The sequence below is a fragment of the Rhea pennata genome, chromosome 2, assembly GCF_028389875.1.
Source record: "Rhea pennata isolate bPtePen1 chromosome 2, bPtePen1.pri, whole genome shotgun sequence".
NCBI classification, from domain to species: Eukaryota; Metazoa; Chordata; class Aves; order Rheiformes; family Rheidae; genus Rhea; species Rhea pennata.
The window spans coordinates 149,904,335-149,924,663 of NC_084664.1; the positions used below are offsets into that span (position 1 = coordinate 149,904,335).

Below are 20,329 nucleotides of genomic sequence, written 5' to 3' on the forward strand. Positions count from 1 at the left end.
TGGTCAACAGAGGGAAACAGCAGCTTCTGGGGTGCATTCATCTGAAATATTTTAGCTGTTGTTTTAGAACAGTATGGAGAGTTCTGTAGTGGTGCCCACAAACATTGCAGAGGTCTGCTGTTGGTCAAGTGAATCCCTCCAAAACATCTTAGCAAAGTCCACCCTTATACTCAGAATTCCTTGTTCTCAAAGTCACTTTTCTATCCATGCAAATTTTATTTTAGCTGGTTTTTTTTCAGTTTGTAATGGTTATAAATTGAATTTGAATGTAATAAAAGGTGCTGTCCATGAGCATAAAACAACTGATGATTCATGACTTTTATTTCTATAACTTCTCACTTCCAGAATATCTATTTGACAAACTGTGAATCATATATACTGGCTTGGATGAATGTACTTCATTCTGATTTGTATAGTGAGATGTAAATAATAAGTTAATTAAATAAAAATTCTCTCTGTGAATTACTGCCTCCCCTCTCTCCCATTTTCCCCTCCCTTCCATCCGCTTGAGCTCATCACTGTTCAAAGGCATGAAGCTGTCATCTGACAACCTGAAATAATGTTACACACCTATTTCAGCAGCAACATTTCATTTGAGATCATTGGCAGTTATGAAGATTGAAGCTGACCACAACTTCCTGCAAAAATGACACAGTAGCAGTACTAGTTACAAGAGATGAGACACTTAATTTTACATCTCATTGCTAAAAAAAGTACTGCCAGCCCCATGCTTGAGCAGTGCTGACTCAGAGAAGAGGACTCTTTCAACATCCTTTAATACCACCTTGTTTTCCTGTACAAGCCCCTGCCCAGGCACTGTCCCAAGCTCTGCTTTTGCAAATGAACTTTGACAGACTAGCTTGAAAGAGCAGAGCTGCATTCTGCTAACTCTAGAATTTATATAATATCTGGGTAAGGAAAGATGTGTGCAAGTAATCCAGTGGTGACTGAATGCAATGGTAGATAGCTGTGATTGCCTGATTAGAATATGAATTTTGTCTGATCTTGCTGAGCTTGTTTGGTTGTGTCCCTAACATTACACTCTCATTAACACCTTCTAATGGATATCCGTTTTCCTCGTGGTTTGGCCAGGGGCACCAGCTTGTCAATGGACAGTGCTGAGCAAAGAAGTGTGTCAGCTTTTGTCCATTTTATGCAGTTTGTCTCCAGAAGGACTAAATTTTGCTCATAACAAAAAGCAAGGTAACCCCTGTGACTTCAGATGGGTACCTGTTGTGCAGTTGTGTATATCAGTATTAGGCGAAAAATTCTGAACACTCAGGCTTTTAAAAAGAGGCTATTTTCTTTTTTTCATAGAACAGAAGCATTGAAGGCAGTAGATAATTTTCACACATCCTTTCTCTTCACTTTCCAATTAGCCCTTAGACAGTCTGAATACCTATTACCTACCTGCTCTCCCCTTGTACACACAGACTGTCATTTCATCACAGGAGGCAATCAGGTTGGTCAGAAGCAATTTACCTTCAGTAAATCCACTTCACTGTTCAAAATCACCTTATTTTTCATGTGTCTGGACAGGACCTCTGGAAGAATTTCATCCCCTCCCATTTGCTTTCTCTCCTCCCAAATCTTAATGGTTTTCTGATATGTTCTTATTTAGCAGTACTGGTGTATCTTAGAAGACCTCACCATAGACTAGTGCTACATTGGACTATGGGCTGTGTAAGCACAGAGCAAAATGGAAATTGCAGCCTCCCTGAGTTCCCAAGAAATTAAAGCTATCTGGATGGAGGTGGCTGGGGAACTAAGCAGCAGACAACTGCTGATCCATGGAAGGACTCAGCAGTCCACACCATAGCCACAGCCACGGTGTCTACAGGCACTATGTCAAAAAGAGAGTTGGAAGGATGTGTTTCAGAGAGAGAGGGATAAAGTGGCTTTGCAACAACTGGTAGAGAACATCTCCCAGATGTGAAGGCAACAACTCTAGAGGCATAGAAATGTTCTTTAGGGAAAAAAAAAAGTTGAAAGTGGAGTGAGCAATGTAAAATGGGCAAAGAGAGACAAGAGTGAGCTGGTATCGAATGAGGACAAAAGGCTGTGAGGGGCCTTGACGTTGAAGCAGTAGGTTCAAGGCTGATGAGAAAGGTAGAAAAAAGCCAGCGTGGCAGGTAAAGAGAGGGGTGACAGGGGAACAGGAAATGATCTTTGCTGCAGAAATTTGACTGGACGTGTGCTGGGGAAGATTTCATTTCTCAAGGACAGAAGAAAGGATATTTTGGTGAGGCAATGTGAAATCTACCTGTGGGGATGGAGAGGAAAGGCAGTATCTTTAAAATATTATGAAGCAAGAGTCTGCAAGGCTTCAGCATAGCCTGGAAGTAATTGTAGGATATCCTATGGCCTCTGTTATGCACAAGGTCAGATTAGATAATCGCAGTGGTCCCTTCTGAGTTTAGCATCTATAAATCTGTGAAATAGGAGCTTTAAACCATAATGCAGGACTTAGTCACATTGAAAGCTCTGAGCGTCCTGAGATATTGGCCTTTAATAGTGGAATTTGGGTGTATAGGAAATCTATTTCAGGTGATTTTTTTTTTTTGGTTCATTTCATCTACCTGCTTTTACAGGCAAAGGCTATCCATAAAACTCTAATAAAATATTTAAACCCTCTAAATATCCCTGGAAGAGTGTTTTCATAGCATATGTTGCATAAATAGGCTAAATGCTGCTGAATTATAAGACACAAACTTCATCGCTTCAATACTTTCACAGATTTCATGGCCAGAAGGCAACACCACAATGATTTCCTCTGCCCTGCTGCATAATGCAAACCATGGAGCTTCGCCCAGTAATTCCCACACCAATAACTTGAACTTGAACTGCATCATGTAGAAAGGCATTCAAACTTAATTTAAAGATCTTTTGGGGTGATGGAGAATCTACTCTCTCCCATGTCAACTTCTCCAGTGGTTAATTACTAGGCTATTAAGGAAAAAATATGCCTCATTTCTGACTTGATTTCTTTTTTTAGCTTCAGTCTTCCTGGCTTCTACACTTCTGTCTGTTAGATTAAGTAATCCTCTGATACTGAATTTCTCTTCCATGTATAAATACTTATAGATCTTGATCAAATCTTCTTGTATACTCCTCTTTGATAATATAAATGGATTGTGCTCCTTTGGGTCACTGTAAGACACGCTTTCCATCAGTCTTATAGCTCTTCTCTCAACCTTTATCAGTTTTTCAGTGTGATTTTTAAGTGTTGACAGCTGAACTGGACTATTTTTGTCTCATTAATGTCAGATATAGAGCTAATACATCTTTTCTACCACTCATTATTCCCATTTATACATCCAAGGGTCGCATTAGCCCCTTTAGCAACAGCATCACATAGGGAACTTGTATTCAATTGTTTATCCATCGTGACCTCTAAAATAAATAGCCAAGAACAGCTTCCTGAATATTCCCTTTATAAAAACTCCCATGAGAGGACTCTTCATTTGCAGCTCCTCCTTGAGACCTGTCATTTAACTGGCTTGTAATCCATTTAAAATGTACCATATTGATTTTTTGCAGCACTACCATTCAAAGCAAAACAAATGGCAGCACGTAAGGCCTAGAATCTCTCAGATGCTTTCCAAATAGCTATTTGCATGGATATGGATGACCACATTTTCCATTTCATCTAGTGCCTTTGAGAAGCCCAAGCTTTCCATGAAATCATGTCGGTGAGTGTCAGGTGTAACTTAGGCAGCTCTGTACCTTTGCTGATAGCAAGTGAATGTGACAGCCACCCTCAACTTCTGTTTATGCTGAAGATATGTTGCTTTTTTAAGCCTGTAACGGAAAACAAAACAAAATAAGAAAACCTGGAGCCAGAGTTCTAGCCATGAGCTCTAAAGTAAAAAGGGTACGTTAAAACTGGTTTAAACCTTACATTTTCAGAGATAATAGAGCAATTATTTTTGTGGTTGGACACCAGTGCCTCTTGATGACATTCAGAGACTATCGAAACAATATCCTATACTCAGGATGGTTCCAAACAGTGGCCATGGAAGAGTATCAGTCTGAAAATCCAATATAAATGTCCTGTTGCTAGTGCTTCAAACCCTGTTGTTCCTATAGGAGATTTACTTCAAGTTTAATAGGAAGCAGCGGGTACCTGGTGACTCAGGAGAGACAGAAAGGTGGTCCAGGTGGTCCTTGGTCCAAAGCATTGGGGCAATATTCCAGACAATCTCGTTTTTCCTGTTAGTTCCATTGTCCCTCATGGGATTAGCAGGATATGGTCAAAAGAGGTCCATATTTTGAGATCAAGATGCAACCTTTTGCAAAACTAATAATATAAAGAAGGAGAGGAAACATGAGGGAAACCCAGTTTCCTCTATCTACGTGCACCACTGTACAACTCAGGGAAGTGGACAGAGGGGAGAAGAGTTACTTTCATAAAACTGAGCAGTTGTTATCGCCAGGTGGAGTTATGTACTTGGACCCCATAGGCTTTCCCAGTTGCTCAAGTTTCTGGCAAAATTTTACTTCCCAAGAATTACCAAGTCGTGAGGGACATGTACAAAAACATTTAGCATGAGAGTATCCTTCACGCTCTGAGCTCAAACTTAAACAAAGGCAGAAATAACCCTGCTTTTTCGCCCAAAGCGCTACACACTCAGCTCTAACAACGACAGGCAGGGGCTCATCTGGCCTTCCTGCGTGTGGGAGCGTTTTCGCTGTGCAAACGCTTACAGCTACACTTTTCATATGGGGCAAATTTGGCAGTTAAATAAAGTTGTTAAAATGAGCTAATAGGCTTAGTACAATGGTTCCCAATATTTTCCATAAAACAATTTGCCTCCCACGTAGTCAGCGTCTCCTTCCCATTTAGCAGCACAGAGAGAGCTGAAGTGCCCCTCAGGCTGAGGAGCTGCCGCTCAGCACAGACTGCACGCTCCCCAGCCTCTCGCTGGGAAGTGCCAGAGCAGAGCGTTCAAGCTGAGACTTATTATGTGCCCTACAGTGTTTCATTTCTCTACATTAAAATCCCCAACTGAAGGCAGAGAATTTTTTTCTAACCATGGCTACTGCTTTCTGTGGAGGCTGAAGGTGACCACACACCCCTCTAAACCTGCCTTCTGCAAAAGATGTCTTAAGCTTTCTAGGCTTTGTCCAACTGGCTATAAAATATTGATTTTTTTTTCAGTATTATATATGAGTTCAAAATAGGGTTTTTTGTTGTTTTGTTTCTCAGTCTCCCACAAGCACTTCTCTCTCCTATCTACTCTAATCCCCTGGTCATTTCCAGGAAAGAGCAGATGAAATCCTGGGTAGTTGCGATGGTCTGAAGCTTAATCCTCACCACGAGCCTTAGCTGAAACTGTGCAAAGCCTCTGTGCTCTTCCTAATTGCAGCTTTTTTTGGAATAGGAATTGGACTCTTGATAAGACTCTGCACCAGGATGATTTTGGGTGAGGCATTTGTGGTGCATCTAGAGGAAGTCTGCTGCTTCACGCTGGAATGTGGGATGTTCTCAGCTGTCAGCCCAGGCTTTGCCTGGATCCACCAGCAGTAGTGGATGTGTCCCAGTTTTTCAGCTGACAGCCTGATGGATTGAGATAAGCCAGAGCATGTCTGGAATTACTCACAGCTATGTAGTGGTAGCTTTTTACCTCTAAGAGGTAAAAAGAGAACAGCTGAATCAGCTCCATTTGAAATGTTAAGTAATGATAATTAACAAAGCAAGCTCTTTGCTTCCCTTTCTTACCTGCACAAAATTGGCCCAGAAGCGATTTTGGTCCATCCTCCTGCCCTAACACCAAGTCAGCTGCCCCTGTGTGATTCCTGGTTGCTGCTTGTCTAACCTGGTCACCATCTCTTTGGAAATCTCTCCTACTGCTTCAGCATCCCTATTCCTAGAAAGTTTCTCATACTGCCCGTTCTGAATTTTTCTTGCTGCCTTTTCAGCCCATCACTTTCTGTCTCATCTAACACAGACATGAAGAGCAGACTATTCCCCTTGATGCTGTAGAACATATCTGTAACAATTTATCCTCCCCCTGGTCCCCTCCTAAGGCCAGTGGCTTGGTACCATTTAGTTGAAGCAAACCCCTTCACCTAAATGTGTATTTCTCATGCAGTAACTTGATGTTAATCCGTAATGGTAGAAGGCAAGAAATTGCATTAGATGTAAAGAAACCAGGAGAAGGCAGTGACTATGGATGAAGCAAAGGATGTGTAAAAGGTATTAACCTCAAACAAATTGAGTCCAGACAACACGAAACCTCACCCATACAACAGCTTCTGGAGTGTCATGACGTGTGCTCAGACTGACAGATTGGGTGCAACAAGACTGAATGCCAGGTAAGTACGAGTTGTGGATGGTTCTTGTTTGCCAAATCAAATGTATTTCTCCTGTACTAAGGCACCTGGTGTGTTCAAATTAATCCCACTTGCAACACAGTCTTTGCAGCAGCAGCTTCTTGAAAGACTTTTCATTTCTTCATTTAGTTTCAAGGTTTAACTCTGAGAGGTAAATACAGTTCCCACTTTACAAAAGGGGCATGGAGAGATGAAGTGAGGCAACTCATTTGATACACAGCCTGTAAATGGTGGAGTTGGGACTATCACTTATGTTTTCCAGGTTTGTACCTTACTCACTGAAAAAGGACATTTGCTCACATCACTAGACTTCACTCAAATTTAGCTCACATCTGCTTAGCTAGTAACATCTCAGTTTAGGACTTTGATTTGCTGCCCAAAGGTCCAAGCAGTGTGCCTGGAACACGAAGTAGTGGCTAGAGGGTAAGGCAAGCACTGCCAAACAAGGGGGCTTCACCTGAGTATAAGGTAAGTAAGTTCATGCAAGTGACATCAAGGACAAATTGGTCACTGAAAGAAAAATAACCAGCTAACCACATTGAGTAACTACTTATGAATAATAAACTACCAACTAAGAAGCTGTAATCTCATTGGTGAGATTTATAACACAAAACCTGTACGAGCTAACATGGAAATTCTTTGTTCCAAAGCATTAGTGGCTACTTCCTGTGTCTCCAAGGAGGAGTATTTCATTATCATAGTAGCTGCTGTTTCATTATAAAGCAGATCTGATTTAGGTGACATATTTATAATAGAAATAATCTAAGTATGCAACATCCATAGTAATAATAATATAGTGCTTCTGCAACATTGTGGAGACTGCTACAGTGGAAAGAATAAGTGACAAAGAAACTGCTTTCTTTACTTTTATGGTTGCTTTATTTCCATTGCCCTGAGATGTAAACAGGCACAGATTCATACCGCAACAGACCTTCTCCTGCTAACATATTCTTCTCACTAATAAAGTTTATGGAGTAGAAAGCTTTTTTAAAGGTGCAAGCAGAATTTAGCGAACTGCAGCCCAATCAAGAAATGTTTCAATAAAAGACATGTTTTACGATTTTTCAGATGACAATTTACTTTGGCTTTCTGTCAGTTATACTGCACACTATATAATTTCATTCTATTATTTTGTATTAAGCCCAGTATTTTGTGTTTGACCAAACCATGTCATCACTTTCTACCTTACAAATGCAAGAACACTCAGAATTATGGCTGAAAAGAAAAAAAAAACATATACAGGAGAAGGTAATATCATACTAGAATTTCAGCATTAGTGTTTCTGAAAACTATCTTATCCGTTGCCTTTTAAATTATTATTATGGCATAAATGCTGAGCCAGGGGAATGGGGTGTGTGTGAAATGATACGTACACTAAACAGTCCAGCACGTGCTGGTTTTGTGGTTTGGTCCCCTTAGAAGATGCTTGAATGCCTGCAAGGGCATTCCCTACCTCTTGAAAAACAAAGCCAGTGAAAAAAGAATATTTCATTATATTTTGCCGAGTCTGCTCTCTGTGGCACTGCACTGAGTCGTGAGTAATTCTAGCAAAGTCGGTGGAGTCCCTCTGGATTTACACCCCATATTTCAGAGCAGAGCAGAGCCCTTTGCTCTGATCAACACCTTCTGCTACACCTCGAGCTACCTGTACCGACGCACAGCAAACCGCTCACCAGACCCGAGGTACCGCAGCCAGGGAGGGAAAGGGCAGCCCGGGGAAAAGCTGGGGAAAAAAAAAAAAAAAACACCAACCCTCCAGATGAGTCCGACATACAGCGCAGGAGAGCGCTCAGCGTGCCAAGGGGGACGTGGTTGCTTGCAAAAACACGCACCGAGTTCTCCTCTCGGGCGACTCCCTCTCCCAGAGCGAGCCGCGAGGGCTGCGCCGCACGTCCCGCTGGGCAGCCCCGGCCGTGGCCCCGCCGGCCACCCCCGCGGGCGTGTGCCAGTGTTTCCTGATCCAAATGAAAACGACCCCATGTTTTAAACGGATTTTGAACTGTCAGGAGCATATTATTTTTCCATTTTCTATAAATCAGGTTAAGCTGATAATTTTCATCAATGCACTTCCGTCCGTGTCCCCCCCCCCCCTTTTTTATTTTCTCCCGTTCATGCAACGGATCAAGCCCCGACCTTTTTAAAATCAGACAAAATGCTTTTACTGTATAATAAAAATTCCATGTTTTAATACATCGCCATGCACAAATGAAGTCAAACAATGCAGAGTACAAAATTGTCAAATATACAAAATGATAAAGCAGATATCCAAAGCTTCCAGAGATCATGCCCAAAGATACCAAAAACTTGATATTGATTTTTATCTCATTGTTTAAAAGAATTCCTCCCTCCCACCCTGGTTTTATTTTTTGTTGATTTTTGAAAACAGAAGGAATTAAAGAGTGACTATAAAAACTGTAGGGTGGAATTAACAGTGATGGCCATTTAGTACACAGAAAATTAGATTACATGGTAATTTCTGTATTTTGGGAAAAAAAAGAACTGCTGTGCAGATGAACACCTTGGATGCCTGGGGAAATACAGTGTACATCAAACAAAAAGGCACACTTTTTTGTTATGCCACCTTATTTGGCTCGGTCTTGAAAAAGTTCAGTCACAGATACGCTGGGAACAACAGTGAGTCACTTTTAAACAATTCGAGTGCTGACATTTTCCCAGATTTTCAACCAAGTTAACATTAAAAGGAGATTACAGACTTAGATGATTTCCTTAGCGAATGCAAACAAGAACTGAACCAAAGGAAGCAATGCTAGCCACAATTTCTGAACATACAGGAAACATTTCTGACCATATAACATGGCCTTCTGCATACTGCAGGCCAGGGAATCGCTCTCCCTAATTTCTGCATCTGGCTTCTTAACAGTTATCTTGAATCAGGCAATTAGCTTCTCCAAGGAATTACTCCTGGTCCTCCTTTCTGTTCCTGTAATTTGTGTACATGAACACATGCTCACGTTGACGATCTTAAGTGCAGCCTGTAGTCTAATTCTGTAGACGGGCCATTAATTTGGGGCAACCTTTGGAGAGAACTCATATATGTTTAAATTCTAGCTGCAAATTATCTGCTTTTCTCAAGGTCGGGCTCAGTCAAGCCTAGATTTGGCTCCAACAGTTGGAGGAACCCTTATTTAGAAGCTCCTTGCTGGCTTAAGACTGATTGTATAGTCAGACAATTATACACTCTCATCTTTTAAGATAGATAGTTGTATCCATACTTTTGACTACTTATGTCTGCATCATGCCTTCAACAGCCTCTGTCAAGCAGGTGCCCTGAAATGCAAGGTCTCAGGACGCAAGATCACTTGCCCTTGTCTTCTGCAATGCACGCAGGAGAGCTGGCAGCATCGTACAGGACTCGGGTCTTAGCTTGCACCTTAGCTCAGCACAGCCCAGAGCTTTTGCTTATCTTGGTTTGGGGAGCTGAACTTACTGGGAAAAGGATGAGACATACGACTCATGCTGAGATGTTTTGCATAGTTTGGAAGATAATATACTTCTGTGGTTTCTCTACTGCAGTGGAAGCCACGTAATCTCTTTTCTACCTTTCTCAGAATATAAACACACAGAAAGAGTCTCTTGCATACGAGGAATGAAAATGAAAGGGTAAGAGGACTCCAAACATTTATCTATTTGGACTAGTCTTGAGACCAGAACCTGGCTCAGTAGGGAAAACATCCATCTAGATGTAAAACCATGCTCTTAAAAAACAAACAAAACAAACAAATCCCCATAGCATCTGATGGGGCAGATTGATTTTTTTCTCTGCACAACTTTTTTTATTGCTTACATGCAGTTTTGCTGCAGTATCGATCTCTCTATTTAAAAAAGCCCCAAACTGTGCATCAGTATTTAATTTGGTGACTTATGATATTAAATAGATGAATTCAAGGCAAGTGCTTAATAGAAGCAATATGATTAGAGATGTAACAATAGCTACAGAGGACATTTTCTGAAAAAAAGTATTCAGATCTATTTGGAATTAAAATCAGAAAGGAGCTTTTCATCTCATTCTCAGACTAAGCCTGGATGTGTTACAATAATGCTTGAAATCCTACTTTTATGGAAGAAGCAGACATCACACAGTCACCTGCAAGATCAGCTGCTTTCTCTGGCCACCCCATGACCAGGGACTTCACTTCAAGGCCAGCACTCCTTCATGGCTGCAAGGTGTTTCAGAATAGGGAGGCTACTCGCAAGCTATCATGAACACAAACTAGTGACTCCAAAGAATTTATTTGACAGGCATCTAGTACGTACAAATGTTCTTTAAACAATAAATCTCAGCCAAACTCATTTTCTTGGGATTTCACACTGGATTAGAGCAAGAATCCAAGAAAATCTTTATCTTTTTAGTTATGTTTGTAGCTAGCTGCCTTCTTGTTTCAGCTTTTTGATATTGATTCAATACCAATTTGCAGTAAGTATTGCTTTTATAGTTTCTCTTGTCTGGGTGTACTGTTTACTCTTTAAAACAAACATCCTATTCTGTTTTCTGCTTTCCACAGCACAGTGAGGGGCCATAGAAGGTGGTTGGTACTTGCCCTAGACCTATCGATCATAGCTTTGTGAAGCACAACATTCAAAATGGCCAACTGTAATAGGACCCAATCTGGCAAAAACTCACGACGGGGAACAGCGCTTAATGCTCTGGGCAGCCCCACAGAAGTCATTCCCTTCTAGGGCTTTACTAGCCTGCTCCAGGGGGCTTGTCACGCGGGCAGGAGCACTTTGCTGTCTTTGAAGCAAGGAGCTTGTGTACCCGGCTCAGCTGGAAAGCAAGAGAATGCAACTCTCAAACAGCTCCACAGTTTATCAGTTTTTGAATACAGGGAAATCCTGTTTCTTGCCTGCAAAATGCTTCCTTCTTAATTAGGAGGCAAATGAAGTGTTCTTATTCCTTGCTCAGACTAAACTCTTGCTTGACCTGATCAACTGAGTGCATGATTTTTGTCCCAAGCCATTATGAAAGACAACAGACTTATTCTATACGTCCGAGTGTTTTTCTTGTCCTTCCTTGTCCAGTTCTGCTCCCTTTAAGCACGTGCAGAAAAACCTTGTAACTGTGGGCAGACCTACTCAAGTTTGTATCAAATGCTTGCAGGTACCGTTCCATTAATATAAGCTTTCTACTTAAATTGAGACAATTTTGTGTGAAAAAAATGGTTATAGATTGGCCTTCCTTCCTGTCATTTTGGAAACTTTAAGAGATTTTTAATTCCAGAACTTTACTACTGATCATCTAGCCTATTCTCTTGCAAAACACATATCTAAGAACTTCATTCAGTCATTGCTGCAACAAGCCCAGATTTCTGCTTGAGGTAGAGGTTATTAATGTAGAAAAATATTCTGCCTGTATTTAAAAACGATGTGACAGAGAACAGGCCAAGTAACTAACTTGTCTCCATGGGTAATCATCCTCTCTGTTGAATATTTGGACTTTTAGTTTATAGTCTGAAATCAGTTTCCAGCCAGTACAGCTCATCATTCCCTTTTCTTCTAAATAAAAGAGTGACCTGCCTGCAGACACCTCTTCCCTGGGCAGGTAGAAGACTGCAGCTGCAGACTGAGATCAAGTCACCTCTTCAAATTCTCTGTTAATTAACAGCTTGAGCTTCATTAGCCTTGCAAAGGACTATCAACCCTTTTCCTGCCCTTGAATCAACTGGTAGCTTTTGAAAAAATGATCTAAATGATCTCCCTAATTTCTCAGGATTCTTTCGAAACACGGGCACCTAACCCTGCACGCACGGGCACTGTCACAGTGTCACCACTGCTGTGTACTAAGTGTCTTTCCAAAGCTGCTGCCTGGCCTCCTCGAAGATTACATTTTCCCAGCTGGCAAGAGCGTCATCAGGGTTGATAACATGCGGATTATTAGACCTCAGACCTTCATAGTCACCATATGCTAGACATCCTCTCCAGTCTTCGAAGTGTGACTTGCAGTCTTCTCCCTCGGATTTCGGAATTTGAAATACTCCAGCTTAGTCTGAATGACTGACCTGCTCGGCATCATTATTTACCAAACACCAATTTTTGTCATCTGTGGCTGTTGCTAACAGTAAGTTTGTATTTCCCTGGGAGGAATATTGAAAATAGAACATACCTTGGGAGGACCTCATTAGAAATATTCGCACTGATGATAATTTTGTAATTACAGGGATTTTTTGTGATATATCATGTAATCAGTTTTAAGCTACTTATTATGGGCTCTATTGATTTTGCATAGCACCATTTTCTGCTTTATCAGGATCAAATGATCAATAGAAGACTAAGTATAGTATGTCAGCAGAGTTTCTTTTATCAAGAAGCCTTTGATATCCAAAAAAATGTTAGCAAGTTTTTTGACATAACACATCTCTATAAAAATCATTTGGAGGGTTCTATCAAATTTTAATTGCTTTAATGATTGTATCATGTCAACCCTTCCATGATTTTGCCTAAGATTGATTGGAAGCTAATGAGCATAGAGTTTTCTGGGTCAGGTCACTCTTTTCAGTTATTGACTTTTTTTTTTTTTTTTTTTTTTTGTCATTTGAAGCTTCTTTTATTTCCCAGTTCTGAGAAATCCCAGGTAAGTTTTCCTACATTTTTGGAGTCAGTTACCTGGCTTTGCAAATTTAAAAAAAATGTTTGGATAGCTGCTGTTTAATATTACCCATAATTACTGATGGAGTAGGAGGAATTACATTTTAATGTGTAGTCTGACTCCATCATGCTACTGCTTTCAAATAGAAAACAAGAATATTTGTTGATTAGTTCTCTTTTTCTTGCACTATGAGTAAGTATTGTGTTGTGCCTGTCTAACATCAGACTTAGCTCTGCTACAACTGTATTTATTAGGATATATTTAAAGAATTACTAGCTATACCTACTGGCCACTGAATTTCCACACATTTCTTTGGCTTCCCTCATCAAATATCTATTTTTTTCCTTAATTGCTGCCTAATCACCTACACATTATGTTAGTAGGGGTTTTTTGCACTCTGGATAGCTTTAGCAAATTTTACTGTAGGAAGTTGTAGGTATTGCTGGTAGTACTTTTCCCCTATCAATTTTAATTATACCAGAGGACCTCTTCATTTTAAATTAAAATCTTATTGACCACAGTCTATATATACCATGGTCAATTATACCACAGTCGTGTAGCAGGGGCTTTCAAGGAGACTCTGATTGCAAAGATGTTTGTTAAAAGAGGACTGAGGTGAAAAATGCAGGATTTTTTACTTTGCTTGCCTGAGATAGTTTTAAATAATTGAAATCCTGTGTCTTCATGGGGAGTGGGGGAGGTTAGCTGAAATTATAACAAAAAAGTCACACCAGGACTGGCTCCATGGCTGCATCAATCCACAAACCTCCAGTGACTTTGATGGATCAGTGCCAGTTTACATCTGCTGGGGGCTGGCCTAGGGTCTGCTGAAAAACAAACTAAACAAAAAAAATTTTGTCATTTTTAACAATTTGGATTTCCTTAATGGCACTGCAGCTGCTTTCAGTCTAGTTGTCAAGTAACAACACTTACTCCAAGACACAGGCAGTGAGGATCAAACCCACTGCTGGAGCACTGCATGTAGACAGACGGTGAGACCAACGAGCCAGCAAAGCTCTGCAAACTCCCCTGCAGAAAGCTTTTATTGTCCTTAACAGAGTAAATCAGGGGGCTTCAGGCAAAAAAAAAAAAAAAAAAAAAAAAAAAGCCCCAGAAATGGAAAAAAAAAATAAGACAAAAAACCAAAGAATAAGATAGTGCAAAGGATATTTTTCTGCTGCAGTATATTTTCCGAGGCCAGCAATCCTTTCAGCTTGCTAGTGTTAGATTCCACGCAGTTTGAGTACTTAGGAGAGTTGAGTTTATCCGTGCTTCCTAGCGGGGCCTGACCCTGCAACCTTTCTCCAAAGACACCAGGCGAGCGGCGGAGGCAGGCGAGTGCCTGCTCACAGGAGGAAGGCTGCCCGGCTGCACATGGAGAATAGCGTCTTGATTGCGACACTATTTCGCTTTACCTGTATTTCAGAGATGACAACTAGTAATCAATGTAATGGTAGTACTGGCCTTTGTGAATATATCTCCCTCCACAGGGCTGATAATTGCTGTTTTATTAAAACAGCATTAGCCTCCCACTCTTTTGCACTCAACTAATGGCTCTGAGCATATTTAAATTCACTTCCCTTGCCGGAATAACTTATTCGTTCCCTTTCATGTTGACTTGGTCTTTGGCACTCTTGACATAAATGATTTATTGACTAGAGATAAAGCATTCGTTCCATAGACCTGTTCTTGCGACTCAGGCAAAAGCGGATGTGTCTGCTATTAATAAGGTGTTCAGCATAAAAAATGCAGTAGACTTGATTGTCTGCACTCAGTAGCCTTTCCGAGAACACAGTACCTGCCCCCATTCATAGTAACAAAAATCTCTCCCACATATTTATTTATATTACAAAGTTTTCAGGAGAATATGCTGGGAACCAGATAGTTGTTCAACAGATGTAGAACAATTTCATAAATATCCCTGAGGAAGCATGGCCTACTGTGGGAGCATAACAGTCATTAAAAAATCCAAACATGATGAATAAATGCAAGTCAGAAGTACAGTTATTTCATTATGGCTCCTGCAGACAGGTACACATGTGAGGAGTGTCACTGGGCTCAGTGGAATGATGCTTGCTTATGCATAAATGTTATTCACATGCGTAGGCTGTCTGGCAGCTGGAGGTCTACAACAGCTTCCAACAAGACTGGTCTAATAGAAACCTACAGCAAAATTCTCACCATGTTTGTCTAGACAAGGATCTGGACTTTATTTTCACATTTCTCAGGGCCTGTAACACTGCTTTTCTAGATTACCATAGCTAAAATCCTGGGAAGCTTTTAAAACAAACTGTTTTAACAGGAGTTCACACAACTAAATTCATGCCCATATACTGGAAGATGTTCAAAACTAACATTGATACACAAAATGCTTCTAGTGGCTCTTCCCCTAACCCAGCAGTTTCTCTTAAACCCATTTAGAGCAATGCTCTCTGATAAACGCTTCTTTTATCACTCAAAATTTTTTCAGTAATTTTTCATTAGGTAGTAAAATAAGAGAACCCCTACTGCAAAATTATAGCAGTCTCCTTCTTTCTAAAATAACTGATATCAAACTTTCTGTTAAATCACTTTACTGATATGAAATTGATGGCAGTTGCCAGAGTACATTTTTAAAATCTGTAACAGAAAGAGCTATAAAATTTATTGAAGCTTAGAATAGAATTCAGCAATGCGCATGGCCAATTCATTTAATAAGTATCAGATTCCAACTTGCAATGCTAGAACTCTAAAAATGTGTATGTTGCAGCTGGCAAAGATTCTTATGTTTTAAGGAAATTTTTAAAAACAGTTAATTTATAATTAGGGACCATGATTTTCAGAAAAAGAATATACATGCTTATTGCCTCAAAATTTTGGGGCGCTCCATTTGAAAACCCATGGAAAGACCCAAACTTTCAGAACTCACTAGCCACTTCTGAAAATCTTGGCCATTAATAAAAATGATTTGTTTCTGAATTGAATAGCATAGAAGTATCCAACATGCTGAATCTTAGATGGGTGGAGAGCTGTCATATATCTATATATATATATGTATATGTATATATATATATATTTGTATACACACACACACATATATGTATGTGTGTGTTGGAGTGTTGGATGTACAGGGACCCTCACTGGTTGACCTTGCATTCCCTAGCAATGAACTGTACAATAATTTTTAAAAAGTAGAAGCGGGCTCTAAGGTATTCCTCTGACTTAATGTACTTGCACCTTCTCTCCATCATTGCATCTTCACACTGGTACAGTATCTCACTCACAGTTATACTAACAGCAACTCTACAGCACCTATCCATCTAGCTGGAGAGAATGATGGTATTTAAATACCCCCAAAGCTACCCTTGATTTTCAAGAGAAAAGGAACAAACAATTAAGTCCCCTCAGCATGCTGATGACATCAATTCACTAGAAAGAGTGTGTAAAGAAGGTCTTGATGTGAGGGACAGACACTAACTCCACTAAGTCCCCATGGATAAAACGGTACCACAGCCAGCTGTGATACAGCCAGTGATGAGACCAGCCAGAGACTGAACAAATAACAACGGTCAGGTTGAATGCAACAGTCTTGAGCCTGCTACAGTATACTGAAAGGCTTATTAAAACCATTTGCTTATTCCAGGTTCCTACCAAAATACTGTTTTGGGTAGAAAGTGGAAAAAAGTTAATGAAGTCTGCCCTCTCCAGAGAGAGAGCCTTGCTCCTTAGAAATATACAGTTTTACACTTTACCTGATTCAGAGAGTTCTGAACTGAGTTCTGAGAGGGAACTCAAAGTTTGGACTATGTTTCCCCAATCCTGCCCAAAACACAAAAGGTAACTAGCATAAAAAAACTGAATTCTTCCAGTTTATACTGTTTTTATTGAAAACCAAACCCAGGGTCAAACATATCTCTGAGAAAGGCTCTCTCCCTTTCTTCTCCCTCATTAAGAAAACTGCATTGGCACCCTGGAAATGACAACTTTTGATTTTTGGTGGATAAGAGGGTGAACAGACAGTTTCTTATGGCTCATTCAACTTACCCTGTTCTTGGCTACCTCTGTGACAGCTCTTCTGTAAGTCTCAATAAAGTAAAAGTCACACATTTGCCACGTGCAAGTCTATCTACACAATCTACTGTGAATTAGTGAAGGTATGCAAGTAATGGACTTCAGTTTGGATATAGTCTCAGCACAAATACTGAAATATATCCTCTGTATTAAAAAAAAAGACATTTATATATATATGGACTGTGCTAGTTTTTCTGTGCAGAAAGCACCTATGAAGTGCTGATATTTTTCAACAGAATACCATTAGACAGCAAAACTAACATATACAAGACATGTTTACATTCCTATCAGGGGTGTAATATTGTGAATATATCCACCGAGATTGGAGAACTGCTGCAAGTTTTTCCTAAAACATCATGCCATCTGCATACATAACAAAAGAATCCAGTAGTTGCCATGCTAAAACAGGACTTCTAGTGAAGGGCACAGACTATCCCCTAAAGGGAACTCAAAGTTATGCACAGTGATGAAAACTGGAAGAAATTTTCCAGCTAAAGGTCTGTCAATGACCATTTCAAACAAACTAGCACTGGATATTATGCACCGCATTTTTAATCCACTGCAAACCAGGTCTTCCCAGAATGTATCATCTCAAGCAGGATGATTTTACTTCAAGTTTGTCGTCAGTCCTCCATGGTCACCTTCTGGCAGTGCCATTTATTATGGTTTTTCTCAGGAAGAAAAGTTCACTTTCATGTCAAGTGGCAGGACAGCAGCTGTTGAGGCTGGAAATATTTATGGAGAGCTCTCTGCTGGGGCTGTAAGAAACAAAACATAAAACCCAAACCATCCAGTAAGTATAAAATAGAGCAAAAGAATTACAGTATATTTGAACTAAAACAAAAAAGTCAGGTTTGTGCTGAGTAAATGTACTTCTGCTGTAAAGATAAACTACTCCTAGAAATGTATCTTGTGACCCAACTACTTTAATCAGCTTTAGTCATCAACCAAAAAACTCAGCACATAATCAATTCCTTAGATAAATATAAAGTGCAGACTGGCAATGATTTGTGTAAATTAACAAATCTTACTTGAATTTATTGCCTGTCCTTAAACTAGTGTTTACTCTTCCTGTAGTCTGTGTCCCAGAAAGCAGGCTCTTCTTTTTGGGTGGGCTTGCATGCACTGTTGAAGGCATGATAATCCTGGAAAGACTCATCCAAATCCTGAAGTAGGGACTAATATTCCCTTACCTTTTCTGCCAGCCAAGGCAGTACAAGTTGGCCAGCAAGGAGTAGGAGACGTGAACACAGCTCACCCATTTCCTTCCCTGCTTCAGACCCCATAACAAACCTAAGGGGTTTCCCTTTCCCTGTCAGAAGCAGTGAAGTTCCCTGACTTTTTGTGGCACTGATGCTGCTATTCCTTGCCCAAAAGCTCTTGCATAACTGTAAGGGGCTCACATCGTAAGGGAGGAATATGTGGAGGTTTCAAGTAGTTCCCCTTCTCCTCCACCAGAACGCTTCTTGAAGGTGCACAGTCAAAGGACAAGAGGTAATGGACACAAATTGCAATATGGGATATTCCAGTTAGAGAAAAGGAAAAAATTCTTCCTAGGGAGGGCGGTCAAATGGTGGAACAAGTTAGCTGGAGAGGCTGTGTAATCTCCATTTATGGGGATACTCACAACACCATCAGGCAAGGCCCTGAACAACCTACCTTGGCCCTGCTTTGAGCAGGATTTAACTGAATGCTCTCCAGAAGGCCCTCCCAACCTAAATTGGTTTACGACTGTATGTTTTCTGATGAGGATTTGTTCTGCCTTTCTGAGCAGGAGATGAGTGCCTGTGCAGGACTACTCACACAGTAATGTATTCATTCATTTTTTCAGTATTTAGCCACTCAAATGCATACAAACCACTCTTCACTGGCTTACTCTAGACCTCGGAGACAGGGAGTCATGCAGCGAGACAAGTTCGGTGTGCTATTTCAAAGGCTGTGTTTGGACACAGCTTTGTTTTCTCCCAGAGCCCTCAACATCACCAGTTTTACTAGCTCGGATCTGTTTTACAGCCGTTGTGTACTGCTATACCAGGGCAAGTGAAGGACCCCATCTCTGATGGGCAGAGCTGGGGCAGAAGTCACTGGGGTGTGCTTTGCTCCCTTTCCAGTTACATTCTTCCTATTGCATGGACGGACACGTGTGTACCTGCAGAAAGAGCTGGATCTTTGGTTTCTTTGGGCCAAAGTCCAAGTTGTAAAGCTAACAGGATATGGCTGCTGCCAAGGCTTGCAGTGGCTTTCTGCTTTTCACCCCTCCAAAAATCATGCCTAATGGGCTCTTTTCTAGGGGGGCACCATCAGCCTAGTGGCCTGCTCATATTTGCCTCTCCCAGTCCCAGCTCCTTGCAGCTACAGTAGCAAAGGTCCAGCCAGACAAGGAGATGATGGGATGTTAAACCAGCAGGTTCTGGAAAAATGTAGACTAAAATTAAAAAAAACCACCCTCTCTTGAGCACTTTACTCCTCAGTCTAAACACAGTGCGTGAAACACAGGAACAGTGAATGCTAGTGTCCCCAGCTCTTCCCTTCCTTGCACAGGCACATTCCTCTGATTACAGTGCTACTTTTCATTTTTGTTTTTACAAGTGCATTGCCTTCACATTCCAAGTCTTGAGTGTGATGATCCCATCACCATCTGTGACTATATACTATGTGATATACCTGTGTCAGTAGCGTCTTGAGAAAGGTGCACATTTGGGACCCAGGAAATGTTTTATTTCTTGAAAGAACTGTCAGGAAGTTTGGGCACCAGGCACCTGCCACAGTGCCGCAGCCACCCCCCCCCCCCTTGCCTACATCGTCTGAAGCAAGCCAGCTGGCCTTTCGGATTGAGAAACTCAGGAATGAGGAGAAACAGAGACTGATTCAAACCCAAGCCCGGCCTGCTTGCCGCAGTGTCAGTGTAACCGTTTGTGCCAGGTGGGCACCTAACAGAGCCAGGCTGGAGGCAACCGGTGACACCAACCAAAGAGAAAATAGTAATTCTGTTAAGCTCTGAATTTAGAGCCAGTAAACTGAGGATTTACTTGTGATTTAACACATTTCTGCTCTCATCACCTTGTCTCTTGAGGGCAGGATTTACTCTTCCTACTTACCTACAGTTTTGGTGCCCAGTGGAGAGTCCTCTCAGGATCCTGGTTTTCTAACACTACATACTTCACTTTTCTGAAAATTCAATCCTTTTCAAAGGTATCACAAATGAGCAGTTGCCTTTGAAAACACTGCCTTAGTTTGTAAGCTCTTTGGAACGAAGACTGCCTTTTGCAAGGGGTTTGTCTGCTTACCAACACACTGACATACAGATCTAATCTCACCTGACATTTCAAGGAGCTGCTG

General features: G+C 40.9%; 1 protein-coding gene across 2 annotated transcripts in view; it reads right to left on the reverse strand.

Moving 5' to 3' along the window:
• Positions 1-14,035: 14,035 nt before the first annotated feature.
• SAMD12 (sterile alpha motif domain containing 12) overlaps positions 14,036-20,329 on the reverse strand; it is a 169,264-nt gene continuing 162,970 nt past the window's right edge. For both annotated transcript variants that reach the window (XM_062570568.1, XM_062570567.1), the window contains exon 5: positions 14,036-17,748. In XM_062570568.1, the coding sequence (XP_062426552.1) occupies positions 17,726-17,748 (23 nt within the window). In that variant the 3' untranslated portion in view covers positions 14,036-17,725. The remainder of the gene's footprint in view (positions 17,749-20,329) is intronic.